The 24,886-nt window shown below is 31.0% G+C and overlaps 1 protein-coding gene across 7 annotated transcripts in view; it reads left to right on the top strand.

Annotated features, from left to right (window-relative positions):
• LOC129948825 (dual specificity calcium/calmodulin-dependent 3',5'-cyclic nucleotide phosphodiesterase 1) overlaps positions 1-24,886 on the top strand; it is a 501,195-nt gene that overhangs the window by 195,405 nt on the left and 280,904 nt on the right. The window contains exon 1 of one of the 7 annotated variants that reach the window (XM_056059900.1): positions 17,985-19,325. The exons of 2 other annotated variants lie outside the window; for them this stretch is intronic. Coding sequence is in view for 1 of the 5 variants with exons in the window: in XM_056059907.1 (XP_055915882.1) it covers positions 19,301-19,325 (25 nt within the window). In the remaining 4 variants the exon portion in view is untranslated. Of the gene's footprint in view, positions 1-17,984; positions 19,326-24,886 lie in introns of those variants that run through there. 4 more of the 7 variants (XM_056059903.1, XM_056059904.1, XM_056059905.1 and 1 more) reach the window with 4 other exon arrangements.

The following is a 24,886-nucleotide window of genomic DNA, read 5'->3' as shown; positions in this document are numbered from 1 at the left end:
TTTCAAGTACAAGAACAATTTTTCCCCTCAACCATCATTTTTTTTGACGTTTAAAAATCAATACAGCAAAATGTGCAGAATGACTTACAAAAGTTAAGTCTGTTTTTTTTTTATTAGAGATTTGGTAGAATATACCATTTGTCAGAATAATGTATGCCAACATTCCACAAATTTAAACGAAATTCAGACCATATAAAAATTGATAAGTGATAGTTATAAACATTTTTTGCACTTGTCTAAATCAAGTTTTATTACTAAAAAGTGAAGTGATTCTCAAAATAAGAATTTTAAATTGGTCCAATTAACGATTTGAAATCATTTTTTTATATTTTATTTGAAATTCCGAGGGCACTGGCGACGTATTTCGCAAAGACCCAATTAAAAATCATCATTATATTCACTTTTTCTTAAAAATATATCGTTTATCATTTTAAGATCTTTTCACTGTCAACGCATTTGGCTGCAACTGAGTTTCTTGTCGCAATAAATTTTCAATTTTCTTCATTTCATACAAAATTTTTAATACAAATTTGTCGGAAAATTCCTGACAATTTTTGAAAAATACTTGACAATTTTTTAATGAAAGGAAAAGATGACAACAATATTGACGAATATTTTTCTACATGTTGTTAAATTGTTTATGGAACAGATCTTGGCAATTGTCAATTTTTAAATTAACAAATTTCAAAGGGTGATTTTTAAGCTATTATCTTTTTGGCAACACTGGTGTAGACGTATTGTGTTTTGTTTCACTGTCAAACATCTTCAGTTTATTCTATAATTTAACAGTGAATCGTTTTACAAACGAATGACGCTTGTGGAAAATTTTTCGGAAGGATTTAGGTGTGATGCCTCTTAAAAATAGTTCGTGCAAGAATTGACCCCGAACGACATAAAATTTTTGGTGAATAAGCTTTTGGAAAAATACCCGAAGATTCACTTTTTTACCGAAAAATTGTTTTCAGCGACGAAGCTCATTTTTGTCTCAATAGGTACGTTAATAAAAAGAATTTTCGATTTTGGAGTGAATATCAGCCAGAAGCATTGCAAGAGCTTCCACATAGGTTTCATGCATTTTTCTGAATTGTACGTATTTTTGTAACTTTCCTAAAGCTTTTAAAAAATCACCCTTTATTTGTATACACTTGAAAATTATAAAAAAGTATTATAGAGTAGTCCTATTTAAAAGATAATAATGACGCTGAGAAAAATCAAAGACTAAGATAATGCTTAAAAACGTCGAAAACCAGAATGTAAATAAGATTTGAATTTTCTTCTCTATTTTTTTTTTTTTTTTTTTTTTGAAGACTTTTAAAGATACTTTGGAAAATAGTCACACAACAGTTTCAACGGTACGACTACAAAATTTTATTGGACTATACAAAAATTAAAAACATACATTTGAGCCTTTTCAATACGATAAATGCTCGATTGGGTGTAGGGATTCCATATAACGCAACAACATTCTAACAGCGGTCTATCAAGAGATAAGTATAGTGTTTTTAGTGTATAGTGATCATTTAAAAGTTTTAAATTTTGAGTTATAAAGCCTAACATTGATTTAGTTAATTTTGGAGTCAAAAATCACTTCTAGTACTTTATTTAGATCATTCTGCTGCTGAAGAGTTTAAGATCATCAGCATAAAAAAGATATTTTGTCTGTAGAAGATATTGCAGTAGGTCGTTAATAAAAATAATGAAAAGAAGCAGTCTAAGATGGCAACCTTGGGGAACGTCGGAAAAGTTCATTATTTCTTTAGATAACATATTACTAATTTTAACATATTGTTTACTCCCAACTAATTAACTTTGAATCCATTTAAGAAGCACAGAGTGAATTCCAAACAATTCAAGTTTTCTTTTTAGGATATTATGTTGAACACGATCAAATGCCTTTGAAAAATCGGTATAGATAGTGTCAACTTGTAATCGTTTTTCCATACAGTCAAGGCAGTAGCTTGTAAAAATTGATAAGTTTGTTGCTGTCGATTTGCCACTCATAAATCCATATTGAAATTCAGAAATATAGTTCCTAACTAAAGAATATAATTTGTTTTTCACTTTTGCTTCAAATACCTAGGGGCTAACTGTAGCTTAACAATAGGTCTATAGTTTTCGACAGAGCTTTTAGGTCATGCTTTATGGAGTGGAGTGATTATAGAAGACTTCCATGTGTCAAAAAATATTCCTTGCCTTAAAGATAGGTTAAAAATGTAGCAAAGTGGTCCAGCAAGGTTGTATCTACACTCCTTTAAAAGAATTGGTGAGAAATTATCTACTGAGTAATTATTATCAAGAAAGGATAAATACGCAAGCACATCATCCACAGATAAATGTAGAGCATCCATGTTTAGATGATAATTCGCCATTCCATCTTAATTTAAATTTGAATTTATAAAGTTTGGTTGAAGAAATGAGGCAAAATTATGGCAAATTTTATTTATATCCTTAGATGAGACCCCTTTGTACGAAACGTTTAATGGAATCCCAATCGTTTTCGTTTTGTATTTTAAAATGACCAAAAACATTTTGAATTACTTTTAATTTTCGATTCCAGAGAGGAAATGTACTGCTTATATGTAAATTTCTTCTAAAATTCGTATTCTCCTCTTGTTTGACAAAATTGATCATGAAAAGCAACTGACATTTTACTTTTTTATGCAGAATGTTCATTACATTTTTAAATCTTAATAAGCTTTTATTAAACCAAACCGTTCTCTTAGAATTTTTAGTTTTTGTTTAAAGGAACGAAGTTTGAAATAGTATAATCTACAGTATTCCGAAACATAGTATAAGGTAGTTCTAAATTATTACAATGAAAAAGTTGTTGCCAATCAATTGATTCTAAATAAGTATTTATTGATACATAATCAGCATTTTTAAAATCATATTTTTGAACATAATTGCAAGAATAATTTGATTCATTTAAGCCAGACAAATTAATTTCAAGTGCTTTGTGGTGGACACTATTATCATAGAGTTTAAAAAGTCAAAATTTAATTCATTGTTAAATCCCTTGTCTTCTTTCTGCAGTGAAGAGTTAACATTTATAACACTTCATTATTGATGTTTTGCCAAAAAAAATAACTATTATAACAATTTTAAAATAATTAAATTGATTTTCTGTCAAATATAAAATTGTTTGTTTCAATAAAAACAATCCAATGGATAGATTTTGTTTTAGCAATCTTCTTGAGAACTAAAATTCTCGACTATGTCGCACGATCATACTCCTATATCCGAAGATAGCTATATTTTACAATATACCCGGAAAATGAGTTCTTTAAAAATGTAATTTCTCAAAAAAATGTATTTCGTTTTTTAGAAATATTGTTGGTATTGGTATAAATTTATATAAAACTGAAATATAAGAGTTTGTTCAGGAAAACATTTATTTAAATTGGTTCATTAGAACCTGAGAAAATTTAAAAACGGAATCATTGGATTCACTCTTTTTGACTAAATTTTGAACTTAATTTCATATTGTACATACATTTTTTAAGTCTTAAACGCCGTAAAATTGACTTTCTTTCTCTCCCCATTTTTTAAAAGAAGGAAATTATAGTTTCAAGGAAAATACATCTTGTTTTGCAGTTGGCTATTTGTTTTATTTTACAAAATCAATTTAAATAATTTGTGAAAAAGAACAATAAATTTATGAGAATAGAGGAAGGAATGCTGTCAATTTAGGAGTGTATTTTTGGAGCACAAGAACAGTTTATATCTAAGTCCAGGCTTAAAAAAAAAAAAAATCTAAGCACAAAGATAAAAAATTAAATTAAAACATCATTGCCTTGACATAAAAGTAACTCAATATTTTGGCAATCTCCCATTGCAGAAATAGATTGTTAAAAAGTACTTTAATTTTTCGTGCGAAGTTTGTTTTTGAATTATATTTCTGCAGTGTCCCTATAAAAACTTCCTCCAAGTGTTTGAGGAAAAACCCAAAAAAAAAAAACAACAAACACTTGACTTTGCCACGCATTTAAAGATACTCTCAACTTTAATTCACACCGCATGCAATAAATTTTCTTACCTACTTAGAAAGGAGCTCAAACGACCAACGCGACGTATAAAATCCTTTGGACATTTTTCTTTTAGACGTCGCGTCGGCCTAACATGTATAACGTGTAAAGTGTGAGTACTTCAATCTTCATTACATATATATCCAGTCTCCCGTTCTCTCACACTCTTAATAGAGTCAACACCTCTGCCAAAATAAATCCAAAATAAAAGAAAAGCTTGTTGTATCAACTTACCTAAGATACTTTATAGATCTAATGAATAGATGCGGAGTATGGTGTAACTAAGTAGCGTATAGCTTAGCTGCTGCACAAAAGGTGCGCGCTATGGTGAGCCAAATTATTCAAAGAACTCTAAAGTTGCCCTGAGATTGAATGACTTGAGGCAATTTCAGGTTTTGGGGGTTTATGTTTTATTTGTTTTTTTTTTTTTTTAATTTTTCACACAGCCCCCTCCTTTGTTTTTAGTTTTTTAAAGCTTGTATAGCTAAACCTTTAAGTTTAAATTGGGAAAAAAAACAGTGTAAAATTTTTGTGTGAAAAGTTTTGTAGAGTTGGAGTTTTTCATTATAGCACATACTCTCGAGCCAAGTTCGATTAGATTTATTGCCTTCGGCAGTGATGGTGGCACAAAGTGGCACAAAGTGGCCAAGACCATCGATCGAATCAGTCAGATGCAAATAATTTTGAGACAGTCGGACGAGGTTTTTAGTCTTTTCAAAAAGAATTGTATTTACTTCTGTGCGTTGTTATTGTTATAGTCCTCCGTTTGTCGTTGTCGTCGTCGTCGGGTTTTTATTTTTTTTTATTTTTGCATCTATATATATCTTCAACCTACCTTCTAAAAGCTTTGTTTGTGATTTTTGTTTGTGTTTTTTATCTTTTTTCATTTCGTTCTTATCACGATAATCCTTGAGGATTCAAACTCTAACCCCACAAATTGCCTCTTTGTGTTCGCTTTTGTTTTTGTCTTTTTTTCGAGATTGATTGTGATAAATGAAAAAAAAGTATCTGTGAGTTAAAAATAAGTACTGACTTTACTGGAATAACACCTGTCTGTCATTTTTAAGAGGTGAGTATTAAATTTTATTTGAACCTAATTTGCATACCACAACAGACAAAATGAGGATTTGGGAGGGAAATACTTGAAAAATGTTATGTGGGGATATTCCTTCAATAATACATTAATTTTATTTCGAAAGAAAAATTTAGAGGAGTACTGTTATAGAAAATATTTAATTTTTTTAACCTTATATTTTGAGTATTTAAGAACATAAATGTGGAGTTAAAAAATAAAAAAACCTTTCATTCAAATAACAAACAACTATAAATTAATTGTTTATTTCAATCAAACAATTTAAACATAATGTAAAGATTTTTTAAAATGTTTTTGGAACACATTGAAATTCTGTTTTTTAGATAATTTTTTTGATCTATTTTAAAATACTTTCTACATTACAATTGAATATCCTTACAAAAATTAATTCACAAAACTAACCTCAAATAAATTAAATATTTGTATTGATTTAAAATGAAATTTCAAAAAGATGTCTTTAAATTAAAATAATGACACTACTTTGTTTTAAATTTTGTTTGAAGCATTTTTAAATTTACTTATATATTTTTCTGTGTTTTAATAAATTATTTTATTTCATGAATCTTGGGAACTGTTTCCCCAACAATTTCTCTTACCCTTATCATCGAAGCAGCTATTGAAATGCTAAGGGCTCTGATCTCTCTCTCATCTCTTGACTTATATGGTTGAAGATAAATATATTTCAATTAACTTCGTGCAAAGTTTTGTATTGTTAAAATCCCCAAAAAAAATATAAAAATCTGATAAGAAGCCATTCACAACTATAAATTAATTGTTTATTTCAATCAAACAATTTAAACATAATGTAAAGATTTTTTAAAATGTTTTTGGAACACATTGAAATTCTGTTTTTTAGATAATTTTTTTGATCTATTTTAAAATACTTTCTACATTACAATTGAATATCCTTACAAAAATTAATTCACAAAACTAACCTCAAATAAATTAAATATTTGTATTGATTTAAAATGAAATTTCAAAAAGATGTCTTTAAATTAAAATAATGACACTACTTTGTTTTAAATTTTGTTTGAAGCATTTTTAAATTTACTTATATATTTTTCTGTGTTTTAATAAATTATTTTATTTCATGAATCTTGGGAACTGTTTCCCCAACAATTTCTCTTACCCTTATCATCGAAGCAGCTATTGAAATGCTAAGGGCTCTGATCTCTCTCTCATCTCTTGACTTATATGGTTGAAGATAAATATATTTCAATTAACTTCGTGCAAAGTTTTGTATTGTTAAAATCCCCAAAAAAAATATAAAAATCTGATAAGAAGCCATTCACACTCCTTTGTGATGGTTTTATTTATTACACAACCCTTAGTTTTTATTTATTACTTTTTTTCATCAAACTCAATTCCAAAAACAAAGTAAAAATTCAGTATGGTTTGGAAGAAAAATGCTCAATGGCTTGGAAGAAAACATATTGTTTGACTATCTATCTTAACCTACAATTCATGTAATATAAAGAGATATGGAGGGAGTCTGCATACGTTAGAAGGCGAGTGTACTGTAAATTGCATCGTTTCTGAAAGAATCCATTTTTATAGCTTCACCTCCAGAGGAAACTAAATGAAAAGTTCCAAAAGGAGTTGGTTTCATTCTTCTTTTTTGTACAATTGTAAGGATTGCACAAAAGAAAACAATTTGGCTTGTAAATAATTTTTGGAATATAACAAAAGGTTAGGTCTGGAAGATAGTGCGTTACGACTACAAGTCAGATTGCTAAGAATTATTTTTATGGATAATAGGAGGGACGATTTGATTGCCTTGCTAATGGTTAACGATTATACTTAAGTAAACTCGGGTTTGTGATTTTTAAGGACGAGTAAAAGTGAATTTGGTTTTAGCTTTAACTATTTTACTCTCTCTTTTATCTGAACTTAGTCTTTATACGTGATGGGTGCACATTAAGCATAAGGCTTTAAAGGTGGTGGGAGTGTATCTGGAGTTAAGCTTATATATTTTATAAAGAATTGAAACATTTTTGCTGCCTGCATTTGTTGTTCATTTATTTATTGAAATCTTCAATTTTTTGTACAGAGAATTCTTAAATTACATGCAAGAGAAGTTTTTACTCTAGATAAGAATATTTACTCGGATTTAGGGTCAATTTCTTTTTAGATCTTCCGACCAAGATCTTAAAATAATAATTTAAATGTCTTTAAAATTCTATCAAAAAATCAGACGCTAAACTAACGTAGAAAGTGCAAATAAAAAAAATAGTGAATATACGCCTTAGTGAACCATACATTTGTTTTGTTTTTTAAGTCCTTGTATGTAAGTGAGAATTTTAAATTAAAGCTGAGTTATCTTACTTAAGTTGCATAGTTTACAAATAAGATAATTTGTTATTTATTTTTCGTTGTTCCCTTAGTTGGTACGACTTTTGCACATTCATATTCTTGACTTAAAAGGATCTTCTTGAAAATATTTCTTGGTTAAATATTTGCAATAGAAAATCATTGTATAAATAATTCAACTTCACAAAACAAAATCTAAATCCTTATGAAGTCTTGAAAAGAACCAGAAAAAGAAGTAACTTTTTTCACTAGGGGCATTATTTCCTCTAATTACTATTTTCTTTTTAAATGCGGATGAAATATCTTCGTTAAATCAGGACAAAGCGAAAATTGATAACCATTGAAAATAAAGAATTCAAATGCGGTTGCAGGAAAATATGTTCATAAAGAAGATAAAATACATTACATTCAAAGCTATATGCTATCGTATTGACCTTTTCGTAATTTCATTGACCTTTTAAGACTTGTATTCCTTTTCAATTGTAATTAGCTCATCAATTGTTAAATAAAGTGGCTTATTATATTATTCTCTAGTGGATACTTGACTAGAGGCAGTTCTTTTATATATTTTACCATAGATAAAGTTCAATATCAAACAAAAGTAGTGGGGGTATATGCTCGTAATTAATTATAGGTTTACAAATAGATGATAATTATTACACTTGAATTTCCTGTAGAGAAAAAAATCAGACCTAATTATTTTCTTTTCATGGTGAGTTATTTAAATAAGGTGAAGAGAAAGCATCTGATAATTATCCACAGTATTTGTGTTTTTTTAAGTTCCTTTTGGACGTTTTTGAATTGGAAATGTTGGCATTTCTCGATGTTTTAAAAAATCCCTAGAATTTAAATGTATTGTTTTTGTACATTAGATGTACGCAAGTTCCGGATTTCTTGTTTGTCAGAATAAAATATCGACTTCAAAACATTTTATTTTAAAGGTAACACCATGTTTGAATTTTTAAACAGAGATTTAAAAAAGGAAACAAATTCCAAGCACTCCAAAGCTTCATAAAATCTAAGCTTAATATCATCAATCAAAAGAGAATTTTTTAAATTTGATTATTAAGTTTTGGTTCCTAAACTTTTGCATTTTTCGTAATAATTTGTAAATCTTATACCACGCTAAAATTTAAGAAGATGCATTTTTTCAATGGTCTTCTAGGACCTCAAAAATATTGTGAATGAAATTTCTATTAAGAATTACGAAGAACGATATCTCGCCATTTAAATAGTATTTTATACGATGTATTTATTTTATCCACACCAGTGCAGTTTATTATAAGCACAAAGATAATTATGGTTATTTTGTACAATTTGGAGAAACGAGCTATGACATTGATGAGAATTTGCGAGCACAGAAGGGGTTCTGCTTAGGTTTTTAGTCAAATTTTAAAGTATATTTTTAAATATTCTATCAGAGACTAACATTATAAGTTTTATAAGTTTTTAATGATGATCAGTAGCGGAAGTAGTGGGCAGTACCATGCGTCCTTGGTATTGATTTTATTTTGCATAGTAGCGGTGATACCAATTAATGAGAATCAACGAGAACGAAGTTTTTCTATATTCCTTGAATCAAATTTGTGTAAACTATCAGCTCTTCAAATACTTTCTATTTGATGAAATATAAATTAAAATTTCAAAAATTCTTATTACTAAATGTAGTAGTGATATCCCACCTAACATTTATTTTAACTAGTTTTCGGCGGGAATTTGTGTGATGGGATTCAGTGCAGCAGTATTTTGTTACGCACACTTAACTGAATTTGAAAACTCATATATTTAAACTAATAATTATTAATAGCTGAAAACATTATGTTAAGCTTAGAAAATATTAAAAGATTTAACTTCTTCTTCAATTTAATTCGGTTTAAAAAGATCGAAGATCCTACAACCAAAAACGTTGCTTTTCCTTTTTTTGTGTACTTCTTAAAGGATACAGTTTAATTTTTTTTTATTAAAAAAAACTGACTTACGACACCTCCTTTTAGCCTCTATTGCTCTAGACTTATGTAATATCATCAACATCAAAAAATACTGTAGCAATATTGACAGAAAATTTTAAAATTGCATCCCAACTAATTAATCCAACTCCCGCATTAATCGACGATCGAATGATGTTTTCCTTTTAACTCGTATGTTCTTAAAAATCTCATCATGGCACTCAATTAAAAATGTTGAATTCTCATTCACTTCATGAACACAACTTCCGGAAAGTTTTATTTAAAAACCATCTGTCCATTTTCTGTGTCAATTTGTAGCATCCAATCACCCTTTTAAAATAAATGTGTTTAAAGCCCAAACAAGTAAATACAAAATACAGGTACCTCTCTATCTCCTTACATACTCTTATATATTTATATAGGACGTACAAAATTGTAAATATATGCATGTATGTAATGTTATATATGTTAACAAAAAAAAGTACCATTAACCCATTTGGGAAATCTGATTTGCCAATTTATCATCAAATGCACCGTGAAGGCTGTGAAAGATGACTTTCACCATAGCATAGTCACACTTACATAGCTTATAGAGAAAGGTAGGTTGGTCGGTATTTGTATCTGTCTATCCGGAATTTAGACATTGACTAACACATTATCGCAACAACAGATACAAGATACAAGATACAATCTCTACGCGCTCACCCTCTGTTTACACACCAAAAACGTATTGAAAATTTAAGCTGACAGAATGTGTGTCACTAAATGACTGACTGGCAGGATAATGAAATCTAAATTAGTGGTTTGTTACATGTTAATGTAAGGCTGTGATGCAAAAACAGGATGTTCAATGTTCGTCCTACCAAGCCTACGTGTTCACGCAGTTTTGCCACGATTTTTATCATGGGGCTTTATACTAAAAAAAAACAACAAAAAATCTGGTCACGCCTGAACGAGGGACTGTCAGAGGAGGAGTTGGAGCAGGATCAGGAGGATGGCACGATGGAGGATATAATGTGGTTGAATTAACCATCATGTTACATTATAACACAATTGTGCGCATTTGTTACATGAGCACTTATTCACTCCGCAACGAAACACGTTTTTAACGTGGACCCATGGACAGGACATAGCGTAGAGGACGCATCATCATCCTGAATGGTTTTTGATATAATTTTGTCATAGAGCTGTCTATTAATTTGTTATCGTTGTCGTTCTATAGAAACGTTAACGTAAATGGTTTTTGTACTTCTAAACTCATCCAGTGGTGTGTGTGTATATACCATATATTGCAATCTCAATGTACACATCATGAATTGTATCCTTGATAAAAGCCCTTTTTCGCTAAAATCGTATCTATTCGCCAAAATACCAATTATTGGAAGCAGCAATGCGTGTTATCGAAAATAGGATAGGTGAGTTTTCTATCTTCTGTATATCGGAATCGAAATGAATTTTCGACTGAATTAACACGTGTGCTTAAAGGTACCTATTGGTATAGGATTGGAAACGATTACAAAAATATATTTAGAGATAGAATGGTTGAATTAATATTCAACTAATATTTCTAAAAACGTATAATAATTGCGTCCAATGTTATGAAAATGACAGAATTTATCGATATAATCAAATACTTCATAATAAATACGTACAGCTCTTTTCAACAGAATAATATTTAATTTTCAATATTACATTTATATTTTATTGACATTTTATGCATGGCCTTATCTCATTATGATATGCCTGACAATATAATTGGACTAGAATATTTTCACTTGTTGAAATTTTGGCTTTTTTTACAATTGATTGTCTAATTTTTTACGAACTACGATTTTAAAATAAAAAAAATATACTATTCAACAATAAAGCTTAAATTTTAAGGCAGGAAACAAAAGAGGAGTTCAGAAAAATGCAAACAAAATTTAGAGTATTCAATTTAAAATTTTGAATTAGATTTATGAGGGGTTAAAAACATAAAGTAAAGCATTGGAATGTCCAATATTGATGACTTACATAACGTTGGTTTATTCCACATATTGTTTTACCTCAAAAACTCAATACTTTGCAAACTCAACATTCAAATAACTTAACCCGTGTTAGTTCAACAAAATATCGACGTTTAAATGTAAAATTTTGTATTTCTTTTTTTTTAGGGTTTTAACTTGCAAGTAACATTTTTTACAAAACAAAGAAAGAGAGAACATTTCAAAATGCCTCAAATTATCAAAAATATTTAAAGAATTTCGAAATCTGCAATATACCCTGAAAAATTTTGTACATGAACGCAAAAACCAGACTGTATTTCTCCTATTTGTAATTTCTCCTAAGATTTGTATGATACATTGATGCTTTAACGAAAACATATATTTTCTAAGATATATTTTTTAAATTTGAAGTACATGATTTCAAAAATAAATACGAATACATAGACATAGTTAATAATAATATTGTATAATAAGAATAGTTAGTGACAAAAATTATTTTTAAAAACAGTGGTGCTGCCAAATCGGTTTTATTTTGTGTGAGGTTACAAAAAATATAATGGAAGACAAAATAAAATGCAGGACTGGGTCAGACGAACTTGCTCCTGTATACAAAAAGTCTGTTTAAAGTACCTATATAAGATTTAAAAGTATACCTGTTAAATAAGTTTGTCTTCAAGATATAAATACCACTTGACTTGTCAACAAAACCGCACAAACAGCTCATCCCGGAAATGAAAAATGCTTGTTAGCATACTTAACGAAAACAATTTTTTGTGTATTCAACTATTTCGTTCAAAGCTTTTTTTATTGGATAGCTTTATTTTAGTTTAATATTAGATGAACCAGGATAGAAAGTAAATTATCTGAAGATAAGAAAGAGGAAGAACATGTATGTTAAAATTAGTACTTACTACAATCCAATCACATGCCCTCTTTTCTACAAGTTTTCAGCGTAAACAAGGAGTTAAGCCGTTCAGTTTATTTTTTTCGTTAAATTTCAAAAGAAGCAAGCATACGAACAAGTACAAGAAATTGCTTATCATGTGTTGTTTACAGTCAGGCTCTTCTGCGTTTTGGATTTCAGATATGAAGTGACACGTAAGCAATATCTGTTGAGGTTGTACGTAACACCTTTACAGGTATAATGTGTATCATACATTGAAAAAGGTGATTCTAATAGAAAACACATATACTCCATTTCTTAAACTTGAACTAAGTATTTATTCGTTTATACAGGCAAAGCAAAGTAAAATATGTGTGAAACAACCTTATACAATACTTCTTGATAGACACTTTAAAATGGATTGTTGATTAAATATATCATATTCGTTAATCCGATACAACGGCGCTACACGGACGGCCATCGTTGGTATTTATAATAGTTATTGTTTTAAAGATACATAAATATGTACCAAATGCATTGATTTGGATAAAAGAAAGGAATGTAATAACAATTTTGTCAAAGTAATCCGATCTTTCGGGCTCATGCACAGTTAAAATAATTAAAAAAAAAACTATTTTGAGATGCAAAACGTTACTTACTTACTTCCTTACTTAAGGTGGCGCTACAGTCCTGTGTGAACTAGGGCCTCACCCAACAAACTTCTTTATCGAGCTCTGTCCCTAGCTAGATGTCTCCAGTTTCGCGCTCCAAGTTGTGTAAGGTCACTTTCCACTTGTGTGCGCCACCTGATCCACGGTCTTCCTCTACTGCACTGTCCTGTGGGTGTGGATTCGAAGACTTTCCGGGCCTGAGAATTGGCTTCCTTGCGCCCTACGTGACCCAACCATCTAAGTCGTTGGACTTTTACCCTTCTGGCTAAGTCTTCGTCGCTGTACAGCCCGTACAGCTCGTCGTTCCATCTTCTCCTTAAGTCCCCTCCGATGCATACGGGACCGTAGATCACACGAAGAACTTTTCTCTTGAACCGACCCATGGTGCTTTCATCCGCTTTTGTCTTAGTCCATGCTTCTGCATTGTATAGCAGGACGGGGATGATAAGAATCTTATATAGCAACACTTTGGTACCTCGAGAGAGGACTTTACCACTCAATTGCTTTCTTAGTCCAAAGAAACAGCGGTTAGCAAGAGCTATTCTTTGAACTAAATCGATCCAATGGTTAAGGCTGTAGGAGCGTGGACAGACAGACAAAACAGACCGGACGGAATCGCGAGACCCACTTTTTTTCGACTTGTCTACCATCGTAATATCATGTTAGATTAAAATCTGGAGTTCGAAATTTTGCACGAATGCAAAACTTGCCATATAGTTCCTATATGTCGCAAGTAAAAATTAATATAAATTATACGTTGAAAATTATACATTAGAAAAATAAAAATGCTTTTAGCAAAAAGAAATTTGAAAATTAAAAATTATTTTTAAAGTTAAGTTTTATCAATCAATCATCAATCGTATTTGGTTATATACATAAGTTTAATTTTAGACAGTGTAACGTAGCAAAGTTTCTATGTCTTGATGGTCTACGGCAAGAAGTCATAACTTTATTTCTTTTAAAAACGCGCCAATATTTCGTATTTTACGAACTTCTATAGCAACGTATTAAAAGTTTGCAGGAAGCAATGCAATAGGACTTTCTGTAGCTTGTCGTACGAAAATATGGGATATTTACTATTAAGGTGGAGTTACTTCTAAAACTTCGTTTGTCGGAAATCGGACTATCCAAATATCCAGCTCTTATCAAAAACACTTTTGAAACTTTAAAAAAATATAAATCTCTAACGGGAAGAATTTTTAAAGACCTAAAAGTTCCATTGATGGTGTTAAACGATGGGTCTTACAAACATACAGCTGATTTATGAATAACGGTGGGTTGTTGTAGTTTGTCGATATATGAATGAAAAATGCCAAAATAAACCGTCTTCAACAAATTTGAAGAGCAATGCTTTTTCAGGTGGAAGAAACAACGGATGGATGAATGAAGATATTTTTTTCAAATAACATTGTGTTTGTCATAGTTAAGGTTTTGATAAATTGAGATGCCGAGGTACTTAAAGTCTTTAACTTTTTCAATTTCAAAACAGCTACCACTGCATTGGACATTGGGATAGTATGATTGAGTATGGTCACCATTACATTCACCATAAAGTAGCTTTTGATTGCAGAAATCGTGAACATTAAAAATCATTGGTATGTCCGGAGAGATACTACCTCTTAGGCTGAAAAACATTAACTTTGTTTTGCTGCTCACAATTAACTTATGTTTAGCAAACGAAAATCTTAGCAAGTGAACATCATACCCAATATGTGAAATAAGATTCAAATTACTATTGCTACAGTATGCAATTTCAAGGTCATCAGCAAAAGCTCTGACTTTGCTTGGAAAGGAAATGAAGGGAATTATTATAAACCAAACATAAAATTGGGCCCAGCACGGTTCCCTGTGGGACTCTTAAAAGAACATTTTTATAGGAACTTATGCTGCAGCCAACTTTTACATTGTGTCATCTAATTTTTAGATATCATTGTTTTCACATCTAACACTTTCAAAAAAAATTCCTGTCATAAAGTTGTCAGTTATATTAAGTTCAAGGTTAATTTCAGCAATAAAATTGCAGGGAATCTTATCAAAACGACCAAAAACATGCTCAAGGCACGTACTACAACAAATCCTAGTCACTTCGATCACGAAAGATATAAGTCTATTTTTGGCTATGAGAACTTTATAAGGATCTTAAACAGAATTACTTACTAGAGCATCAATGTTTAAATCACCTAGAATAATAAGATTCTTTGATCGTTTAAGACTAAAGAAATAAGACATTTCATTTATAAATAGAGGGGAGATGAAGCGTGTAATCTATAAACGCAAACAAGTGTAAGTAATTCGTCAAATATGTTACATAACACTTCGATAATATTTGAACTTTTTAGATTGAAAACCTAAAATTATTACAAAATTTTATAGCTTAGAATCCCTAAGCCCCATTTTTAAAAAAAAGCACAAAACTCATAAATTAAAAATTCCAAAAAAATCAAATTCAATAAAAATGTATGTCAACAATTGTTAGAAAAATGTTGATGGTCTTTGACGAGAAGAATTCATACAAGTTCAAAATCTTTAACAGCCAAAATGTTGAAACTATTTTGTAAGAATTTTGGAGGCTGTGGACTGTGAAACTATTTCCAATAATGATCTTTTTTTTCAAGGGAGATAAATTGGGGTCTAATAATTGTCTACACTTAATAAAACTTTTTTTTGAAAGAGCACATGTCACTGGCAAAATAGTGACTTTCCCCAATAATCAACATCATAAATTTAGAAAATTAAGAAAATGCAAAATATTTCCATGTCTAGGCTTTTAATAATCTGTATAATTATGTAAGTTCCTGGAAATAAATTTACCTGGATCTGTACCTAGAAAACCAAAAACTGTTATCTCTTTCATTTATCTTTTTTTTTCAAGGACAACCTTGATAAGTAAAACCCTATTACACGTTTATGAAAGCCATAAAGTATTAATCCAGACGTCAGACTATTTTAAGTGTCCAATTAAACGTCATCATTTATCTTTCCCCATATATAGGTATTAATTTCGGAATTAATTTTTTCTTTATTTATGACATATATTGTCCCAACGAGAACAACCATCTCTATCTAACCAATCTAAATTCAAATTACCATTTATCCATATGTGAATATAATTTCCACCACCCGTATGTTTTTTCTCTCATCAAAATAGAAATAAAAGAAATCATATTATGATATAGATACCAACCTCTTCTTAACAGACTTAGGCACAACCTGTTGCTTTTTAAAACCAAGATATACGTCATTTCGTTACTATTCCGAATATCTGCAAAGTAAGTTTATACACCAGACGTTATCATACCATTCAAAGTCTACATATTTACGTTAGAATATCCCAAAATTCCAATGAAAGCTTTTATGAATCTCAACTGTCAAAACTGAAAGCTCTTAAAATATCCCAAACATACCAAATGAATGAGTACAAGACTTAAGGGTTGTTTTTGTTTCCGACTTCTGACACTGTGTTATCAAAGCAAACCCATATGACACGCTAAACACATTGACAAAATCTGCTAAAATCTGAGCGCGAAAAAAATTCCACTCTCATGTAACTGTTTAAAACTGATTGAGAGAGCGAACAATGTCTGCAAAGGCAAACAAGAAGACTGAGAGTGAGGGTGAGGGTAGTAGCTTTTCTACAGAAGTTCTTGTTTGTTAGTTAAAGGGAAAAGCTACCCTGCTCACTAGGGGGTTGAATTCCAGCCCCACGGCCAGCTCAATAGTAAACAATGAGAAAACAACAAAAGCAACAAAGCGTTAAAGGCTGTTGTCTCCTTACAGATATATACAGAAATATCTATAGATACATCCAGAACGAAAAATGAAGTAAGAAAATAAAAAGAAATACATCCCAAACAAAACGGTATCCACCACATATAGCACTTTTAACCATAACACAAACAGCCCTAACATCATCAGTTCGAAAAATAAACTCCGAAAAATCCAGTTTATCCAAAGTTGGCAAGATGGTCGGTTGATTCCGTTGGATACGGTAATAATAATCATAATAATAATTTTCGTTGCATTTCGTTTCACTTATATATTTTTAGAGGTGAAGGAAGTTGCTAATTCACGCGCGCGCTCCATTCAATTGAATTTAAAAAAAAATCCAAAAACCATGTCAAGTTTTTACATTTTTTCCCTTTTTGCCTTTTTAACTTTGGTCCATCATCAGATCAGTCCTTCAGTGGCAGTCTTTCATTCGTTTTAGTGTTTTATAATTATTGATACTGCTGCATACCGCTGTGCTCATACTTGTGCTGCTGCTGTTTCTGTTTCGGGTTTGTGAGGCTGATAGTGATGTTAAAAACTGGTGGTGGTTAATCGAACCGCGCGCAATTAAAAATCGCTAAACGGGCTTTTAAGACGTGCGTCGTTGTCTCACGGTGACGGATCGCTGCTGACAGTAGCTATACTTTTTTCCTTCCTCGTAACGACTTCAACTTCATTTCGCTGAACCGCTGAAATACTGTGTTGTCTGGTGTCTGCAAAGTGTTATCAGTCGTGTGTAATTGTTACTCTGTCCAAAAGAGAGTTGAGCAGCGGCTGGTGCGGCGTGGCAGCGGGTTACTCTCAACACGTCATTTTTCCAGATCGGGAATATGATACATGATGATTGACAGAGATCGCGAGATCAAGATACATTTGTATCTCTTTATCTGAACCGGTTCGCAGATTTTTTCGAGCGGTATCTTTTGATCGCATTTTTTCTTTAACGCCAGGCATCCAGCGAAATCAATGATCCTCATAAATTAAACAAAATTATATGAATGAAATTTTGTATCTACTACTAAAAACTAGACTATAGATACAAAGATACACACGAGATCGTCGTCGTCGGTTTTTATTCGTCGCTCGTCGCAAATATCGATTGAATCACGATAAACAGAGACAAATTCGTGTTTACTTGTGAGATATTTTTGTTCATATACCGGACAGATTTTTGAACTCACTATCATCACATCTGAGTTCAATCTCGAAAACAATAATAATTATATTCGGTTTTATCGTGACGATAGATCACAGTCAGTCTGTATCTATTTCTAGTGTTTTTTTTACTTTGATTTTTTTTAAACATCCAAATCTGGAAGGAGATGGAAAGATACAACTATTTGCAATAAAAACAAAGATATTTACTTTTATTTTTGTTATAAATAAATTCGGTTTCTTTCTATAAAATCTGACGAACTGTGCGCCGCGTGCCGGTTGTAAAAATTGTGATTATTTGCCACTAATAGATACTAAGTTGTCTTGATCAGCAGTGTATTGTATAGTTCGCATTAAAATTGTATCTATTTATACTCCAGATACTTAGTACGCATTGTTGAATCGAAAATATTTACAAAATCTTCTTCGGTTTTTGCTTCTGTTGTTGTTTTTGTTTTATTTATTTTGCGTGACCTCCTTAAACAAAAAAGTTACATTGGATGAATTTCCCTTCTGAATCATAAAAATTGATGACGATCGGTTCGATCTTCTTGAGAAATTTACAAAATTATCGTAAGGGACCGGTTTGATCCACTTAAAATAAAAGAACTGTCGAAAAAGATACAAAGATACAATTGAATCTCAAAAAACGAAAAAACAAAACAACAAGCCAAGGGAGAGATCACCCAATTTTTGTTACGTGCGTACATCGCGTCTCATCGTATAGTCGTATCGTCGTCGGTCGTCAGTCGTCTGGACCATAAGAGTCTCATCCACGTGTAAAAGCTACAAATTATCCATCCGAACCAAAAAACGCGAATTAACCATCCATCGATCGTCTTCGTTTGTGCGTGACGTTTTTTTTTCACCTTAATACCGGTATAAGATATTGTATCTTTCGGTCATGTATTATTAATGGGAAACTCATAAACCAATGTCATCGGAACTTCGTTGAAGTGTAAAACAAAATATTTTCTGTGTAAAAACATCTTATAGATACATTCGCCGCATGATGCTGTTTTTTATTAATACACAAAATGTGAAGTGAATTAAAAATAAAATCCTCATGTTAAGTGACAAAGTTCATGCATCTGCTGCATCTGCAAAGTTTTTTTTTTGAAAAATTTCAAGGCGGTCGATCGGTATACAATTTATATACATATTTGTTTTTACAGATGCATTTGAGTGTAAAATATACAATCGTACATCTCGTCGATCATTATTAAAAACAACAAGAAAAATACAACAAAACAAAACAAATTTAAGATATTTTATTGAATTAAATTTTGTACATGGGTGTACCAGTGTGTACCTACCTACCTAACTACGACGACGAGTACTATCTCAAAGATAGAGTATCTACAAGTCCGGCAAAGGTGTAAGGTAGAGTGTACCTGCCTATAACTAACTATCGGGGAGAATTTTATTAGATAAACATCTCGTGTGTGAGATACACGTCTAATAATGTATCTTCTTTTGTATATTTATGGTAATTTTTTTGTTTTTGTTTAAACAATTTCAATGGATTTAGTTTTTTCTTTATTAATTTGTATTTTATTTTTTGTTGGTGCTGTGGGAAAACTCGATTTCAAGTGTTGCAAAAATGTCCTTTCACAAATCGCAAAAATGAAACCAACAACACAAAAATGAGTGGTACATAATTGACATTGACAAATTGGGTACTTTTGATTGATTGTTGTTCATTTATTTTGACACAACAAATATAAATATGTCAACAATACAAAAAAAAGAAGAAACTATTTGTTTAGGGTTGGAGGCAACATCAAGGGGGGACGAGGAAAGGACAGTATTGATTTACATTTGAGATTTTCTCTCTCTTCTGTTTTTTTTCTCGAATTAAAGTAAATGTTGATCCAATTATTGTATCTTAACTTCATTTAATAATATGAAAGATGTGGGATCAAATAAAATATACATAATGCTAATGAAGACATTATGAGACGGGAAAATTATGAATTAATTAAAGTGTTTTTGACCTTCAGGCATGGGAGACATGTTGTTAGAAAATATATATACAAACATATACCTCAAATTATACTCATAGATATTTAAGTTGAGTACACCTAAGTTTGAATCGAGGATGACGACGACGACATTCTGTCTGAGTGGGTGGGTGGGAGTATACTTGTTGGTTGGGAGGAGGTTTTTTGTACACATATACACAGTATATAAATTTTATACTTTAAATTATTCAGTGGAGAGTGAATCTATTTAATTAGATGTCTAGAGAATATGAATAGCTAAAAAGGGGTTGAATGATATGGAAAAATTGTGTCAATCTTAAAATAATTAAGTTCTCTCTATATCTTGTTAACGATATAAACATATCTTTACTCTATACCTATATTTTTACATCTTTTTAACAACCTACATAATATAAGAGAAGACTTAACCGCCTCTGTTGACTTAGCTGATGGGCTCTGGGATGTCGAATCACTTAAGCATAGGTTAATGGATTCAAATGGTTGTTGGGAGAATGCATTCTCTCTGTTGTTGTCCTATAATACGCTTTAGTGAACAGTTTCTTTAAAAAAAAGTTTTCAATCTTCCTATATGGATAGATTTTTTTAACAAAAGATATAAATAGTTTCAGTTTGGCAGTTCATGTGAATCGATGGATATTAAAATCTGTAAAAGAAACAAGGAAGTATGAAAAGTGAAGTTGTTCTTTATAAAATGAAAAAATACATTTTATAGAAAGATAAAGGTTAGTTTTATGTTCTACAAGACCCTTCAAAGTTTATAATTTATCGTGTAACCTTTTGTCTGAGAACCTAACAATGAGTCAATGTTTGCTTACCTTGTAATTAAGTTATTTTCTATGAAGAATTTAAAGTTTATATGGTATTTTATTTAATGATCAGTTCAACAAAAGATACTTAAAAATGAGATATGAAAAGCTGTCATACAATTATTTCAAAGGTAAAAAACGTATTTTATATCTCAAAAACGGTGTGACAGATTTTGTATTTTCTTTTTATACACAAATTTTAAATATCATTGGGTTTTATTTTTAATAACTTTGGCATACAATTAAACTTATAACTGGGACCGTAAACCATTTTCAAATACAAAAAACGTTGTATTAAATATTTGAACATTTTGTAATGCGATATTACAAAAATCGAGTTGTACAAAATTGTTAACAAAAACCATTACGTCAAGATTCGCAATACACTGTAGAAAAATAGCGACAATTTTTCAAATTTGCTTTTGTTGTGTTGATAGCAGAAATACCTTACATATATGATTTAAATGATTTATTAAAATTTGTATAATTCTTTAGATCAAATTAATTATATCATGATAGCTTTTTGAAAGAAACGGAAGAAATATTTTTTTGATTTATTTCAAAAATTTCATCCGAAAACTTAATGTAACTTAACGTAGTTAATGTTTTTAAATGACAAAAATCTTAGTTCTTTCTTTAGTTGCTTAAATATATATATGTTGTCCGGCTGCAAGTACCGCAGCGCTTTAACTCCTCCTGGAGCATAGGGAAGCAACAAGATTTTTCCACCTATCCCGATTCACCGCACCTGCCTCAGCTGTGGCTGTGAGACCGAGCCTCCTTCAAAACTGATGACCTCCAAGTTGTCTTTGGTCTTCCAACGCGTCTATTACCCTGGGGATTCCATTCGAGGGATTGTTTTGCTATATTGTCGTCCTTTTTCCTCAGTGCATGGCCTATCCTGTCCGGTCCTATTCCATAGCTCAACGTTAGATATGGTTTGCGGCCACCGGATCTTCAGAATAGAGCGCAGGTAACAGTTAACGAAAGCTTGTAATCTGCTCGAGATATTGGCAGAGCATTTCTGTTTTTCAGTAGCATATGACAGCACTGATTGGACGTTGGATTCGAAGAGTTTCAAGTTGGTGCGTAGCGATATTTTGCTAGACATCCGCACAGGAGAAAAGATTCCAAATGAACTAAAGGCTCTGTTTATTCTACTGTTGAACTCCAGGTCCGTTCCGCCATCGAGAGTTATAAAACTTCACAGATAATTAAACTGCTCGACCTCTTCTATGGTCCCCTGCCTTGGACTATAACTTGTGTGCTTTGGCCCGTGTTCATTACTTTTTTCTTATTTGCTTTAATCCTTAAGCCAGCCACCTCTCCATTTAATTGCAGTGAATGACACGTCTGATTTAAGCCTGCCGTGTTGTTAGCCATGAGACATATCGTCAGCATGGTCTATGTGACAGACTCCATTGGATACCGTGACTTTTATTTGTACCCACCGTGGCAGTCTTCACATCGTCAATCGCCAGCAAAAACAGAATTGGTGACAAGACATCTCCTTGTCTCACTCCTTGACGCACATCGAAGGAGTCGGAAAGCTTTCCATTGTGCAACACAAAACACCTTGCGTTGTTGTACGATTCTTTAATAACAGCGACAATTTTCTCAGGGATTCCTCGTGCGATAAGCGATCTCTAGATGCATTCATGATTGACCCGATCAAACGCCTTCTCAAAATCTACAAACATAAGGTACAGCTGTGATTGGTACTCAGATGATTGTTCGAGTATGATTCGCAAGGTGTTGATGTGGTCGACGCACGATCGGCCACTGAGGAACCCCGCTTGGTGCCTATTGAGGGTAGACTCTATCCTGGACTTAATCCTCTCGAGAACAATAGTTTCCATTAACTTCGGAAAAACAGACAGAACCGCGCCAGTTATTACAGTTTTTGAGGTTTCCTTTCTTTGGTAACTTTACAATAACTCCATCCTTCCAGTCCCTTGGTTGTGTTTCACTCTCCCATAAAGCCTGCACGAGTTTAAGCAAAATACGAAAATCTGCCTCAGGTTCTGCTTTTAAGAATTTTGCGGGAATACCATCAAGTTCACCTTTAAGAATCTATTGGAAAAAGAAAAAATGCATAGTATCAAGTTTTTTTGATGCGGTATTCAATATTAAAATAAATATAAGCCCGACAATTTTTCTGATATAAAAATGAAAAGATTGAAAATAAAGTTAATAAAATTATACAACACTTTTTAAAATATACTTAAAATTTTGAGTGAAAACTTTAAGCAAAATCTTTTTCAGAAAATATTTGGTAGAAAATTTCACTTGTTTGGAGTTTGGTAAATTTTTTTCAAAGATCCCAAAATAAATGACTAAGTTGAAAATATCGTTTCGAAATTGTCAAAGTAGTTGGTATTTGTAGACTTGTTTTTACATGGAAAGACTTTAAGAGATTCAGTACTTCGAGATTGGCTGGAGGTTTTTCTCTTCCCGATTTCATGGACGATTTTGTTGAATAATTTCTATATTCAACTTATTTAATGCTCTATTTTTTTAACTTTCCTTTTAGTTTTGTACCCAATTTATATTTTTGATGTGATTTCAAACAAATTAAGAAGAAACCCGAAATAGATCAAGAACACACAGCAAATTTTTCAATAGTCAACCAAAAAATATTGTCATTAGTCGGAAGATGTGATAAATCGTTGACTTTTAGTCCTAACTGTGGCCTTATTGGTGTACTAGTGGCTCAAAAATATAAACGTTGAGGTTAAATCAAGTTTGACGAACAATTTAGTTTACTCATCCCTTAACCAATTAAAAGATGGACCGATTTACAGCGACTATATCTCTGCCAGAAAATTTTTAAAACTTTCAAAACCTATCAATAATACTACAAAAGTTATTAATTTTTGGATTAACATAATTATGTAAACAGATTTTCAAGTAATCATTTTCGAGATTCGTGCAAAAATTATTTTGTCTGTTTTTTTGTTTTAAACAAAAGTGCAGGAAACTTAATCATATTTTGATTAACCTTAATTGATTTAATATAATTAAAATTCTTACCATTGAGAGTGATAAAAGTTGAAAATCGTTAAAGCAGTATCCTGGTGAAGTATTATTTTATAGAATTAACAAATTTCATCCTGACTTGTGTAATAAAGTAAAAGCTGTACAAATATGCAAGATACTTGCAATAAGATGGTAACCATTTTAAAGTAATTTAATTTAGCTTTAACATTTGGTTTTTACAAATTCTTATCACCATCAAATGGCCATTTCTAACTTTGGTTTAGCGCATTGCTAAATCCTTTTTTAAATCAAAGAGAATTCCAATATTTTTTCTCTAAAAAACGAATCAAACAATTCTGATTTAAATTATTAGGACTTAAAAGTAAATCATTTTTTAAAACTCTGATTTAAAAAAGGCAATTCCTTATATAAAATAATAAGCTATCATGTTGGAAAATACATTTCTTTTATAATTCAAATTTGAAAAATTCTGTTCTAGCTTTAATTTAATTACATACGCATGTATGTTCAAGACAACTTAATATTCTGTAATTTCGCTACATTTTGTTAAAATTTTTGTACAACTGGCTACTTAAATTTTTCAAAAAATTATGCAAGTTGTAATTTCAAAGAAAAAAAAATATTTTTGAACATACCTAAAGCAAATAAAGGGCCCAGGGTAAAATGGCACAATTCCATCGTTTTTTTCAAAATTATACTGATGATGGTATCTTTCACCTTTGTACGATTATTTTATAACGTTTCTAATTTTAAAAACATTTAATAAAAACTTCAATGATACGCAAAAATATCCTTAACTTTCTATGGAAAGTTGGCACAAGTTTACCTGTGTCGTTCTCCCATGACATCTCGGGCTTTAATAATTGCTTTTTGATTGAAGTGGTGTAGTAAAAAATAGAATACAAATATTATTTTATTATATTGTAATATTCTATTTATTCTATTAATTGTAATTCTTATTAGTTTAGAGTATGTTTATGTATGTTGCGTTGATATCTGTGACCTTTGTCAGAAAAGTGGCTTAGAAAAAATCACTATTTGAGTACAACTTCACTTACAAAATAGCACATATTATGTTCATATTTGAATATAAAACACTGAAATTCGAATTAAAAATGGCAAATTTCACGACTTACAACACCTCACAAAATTTCTTATGAAGGTGTGAAAAGTGTTAATAAAATTTACTCTTTAACAATGAATACTAAGAAAATGAATATCGATTCATTGTAGATGGA

The sequence above is a fragment of the Eupeodes corollae genome, chromosome 3, assembly GCF_945859685.1.
Source record: "Eupeodes corollae chromosome 3, idEupCoro1.1, whole genome shotgun sequence".
Taxonomy (NCBI): Eukaryota; Metazoa; Arthropoda; class Insecta; order Diptera; family Syrphidae; genus Eupeodes; species Eupeodes corollae.
The sequence above is the reverse complement of the archived record's forward strand: the minus strand, read 5'-3'. Positions and strand labels throughout refer to the sequence as shown.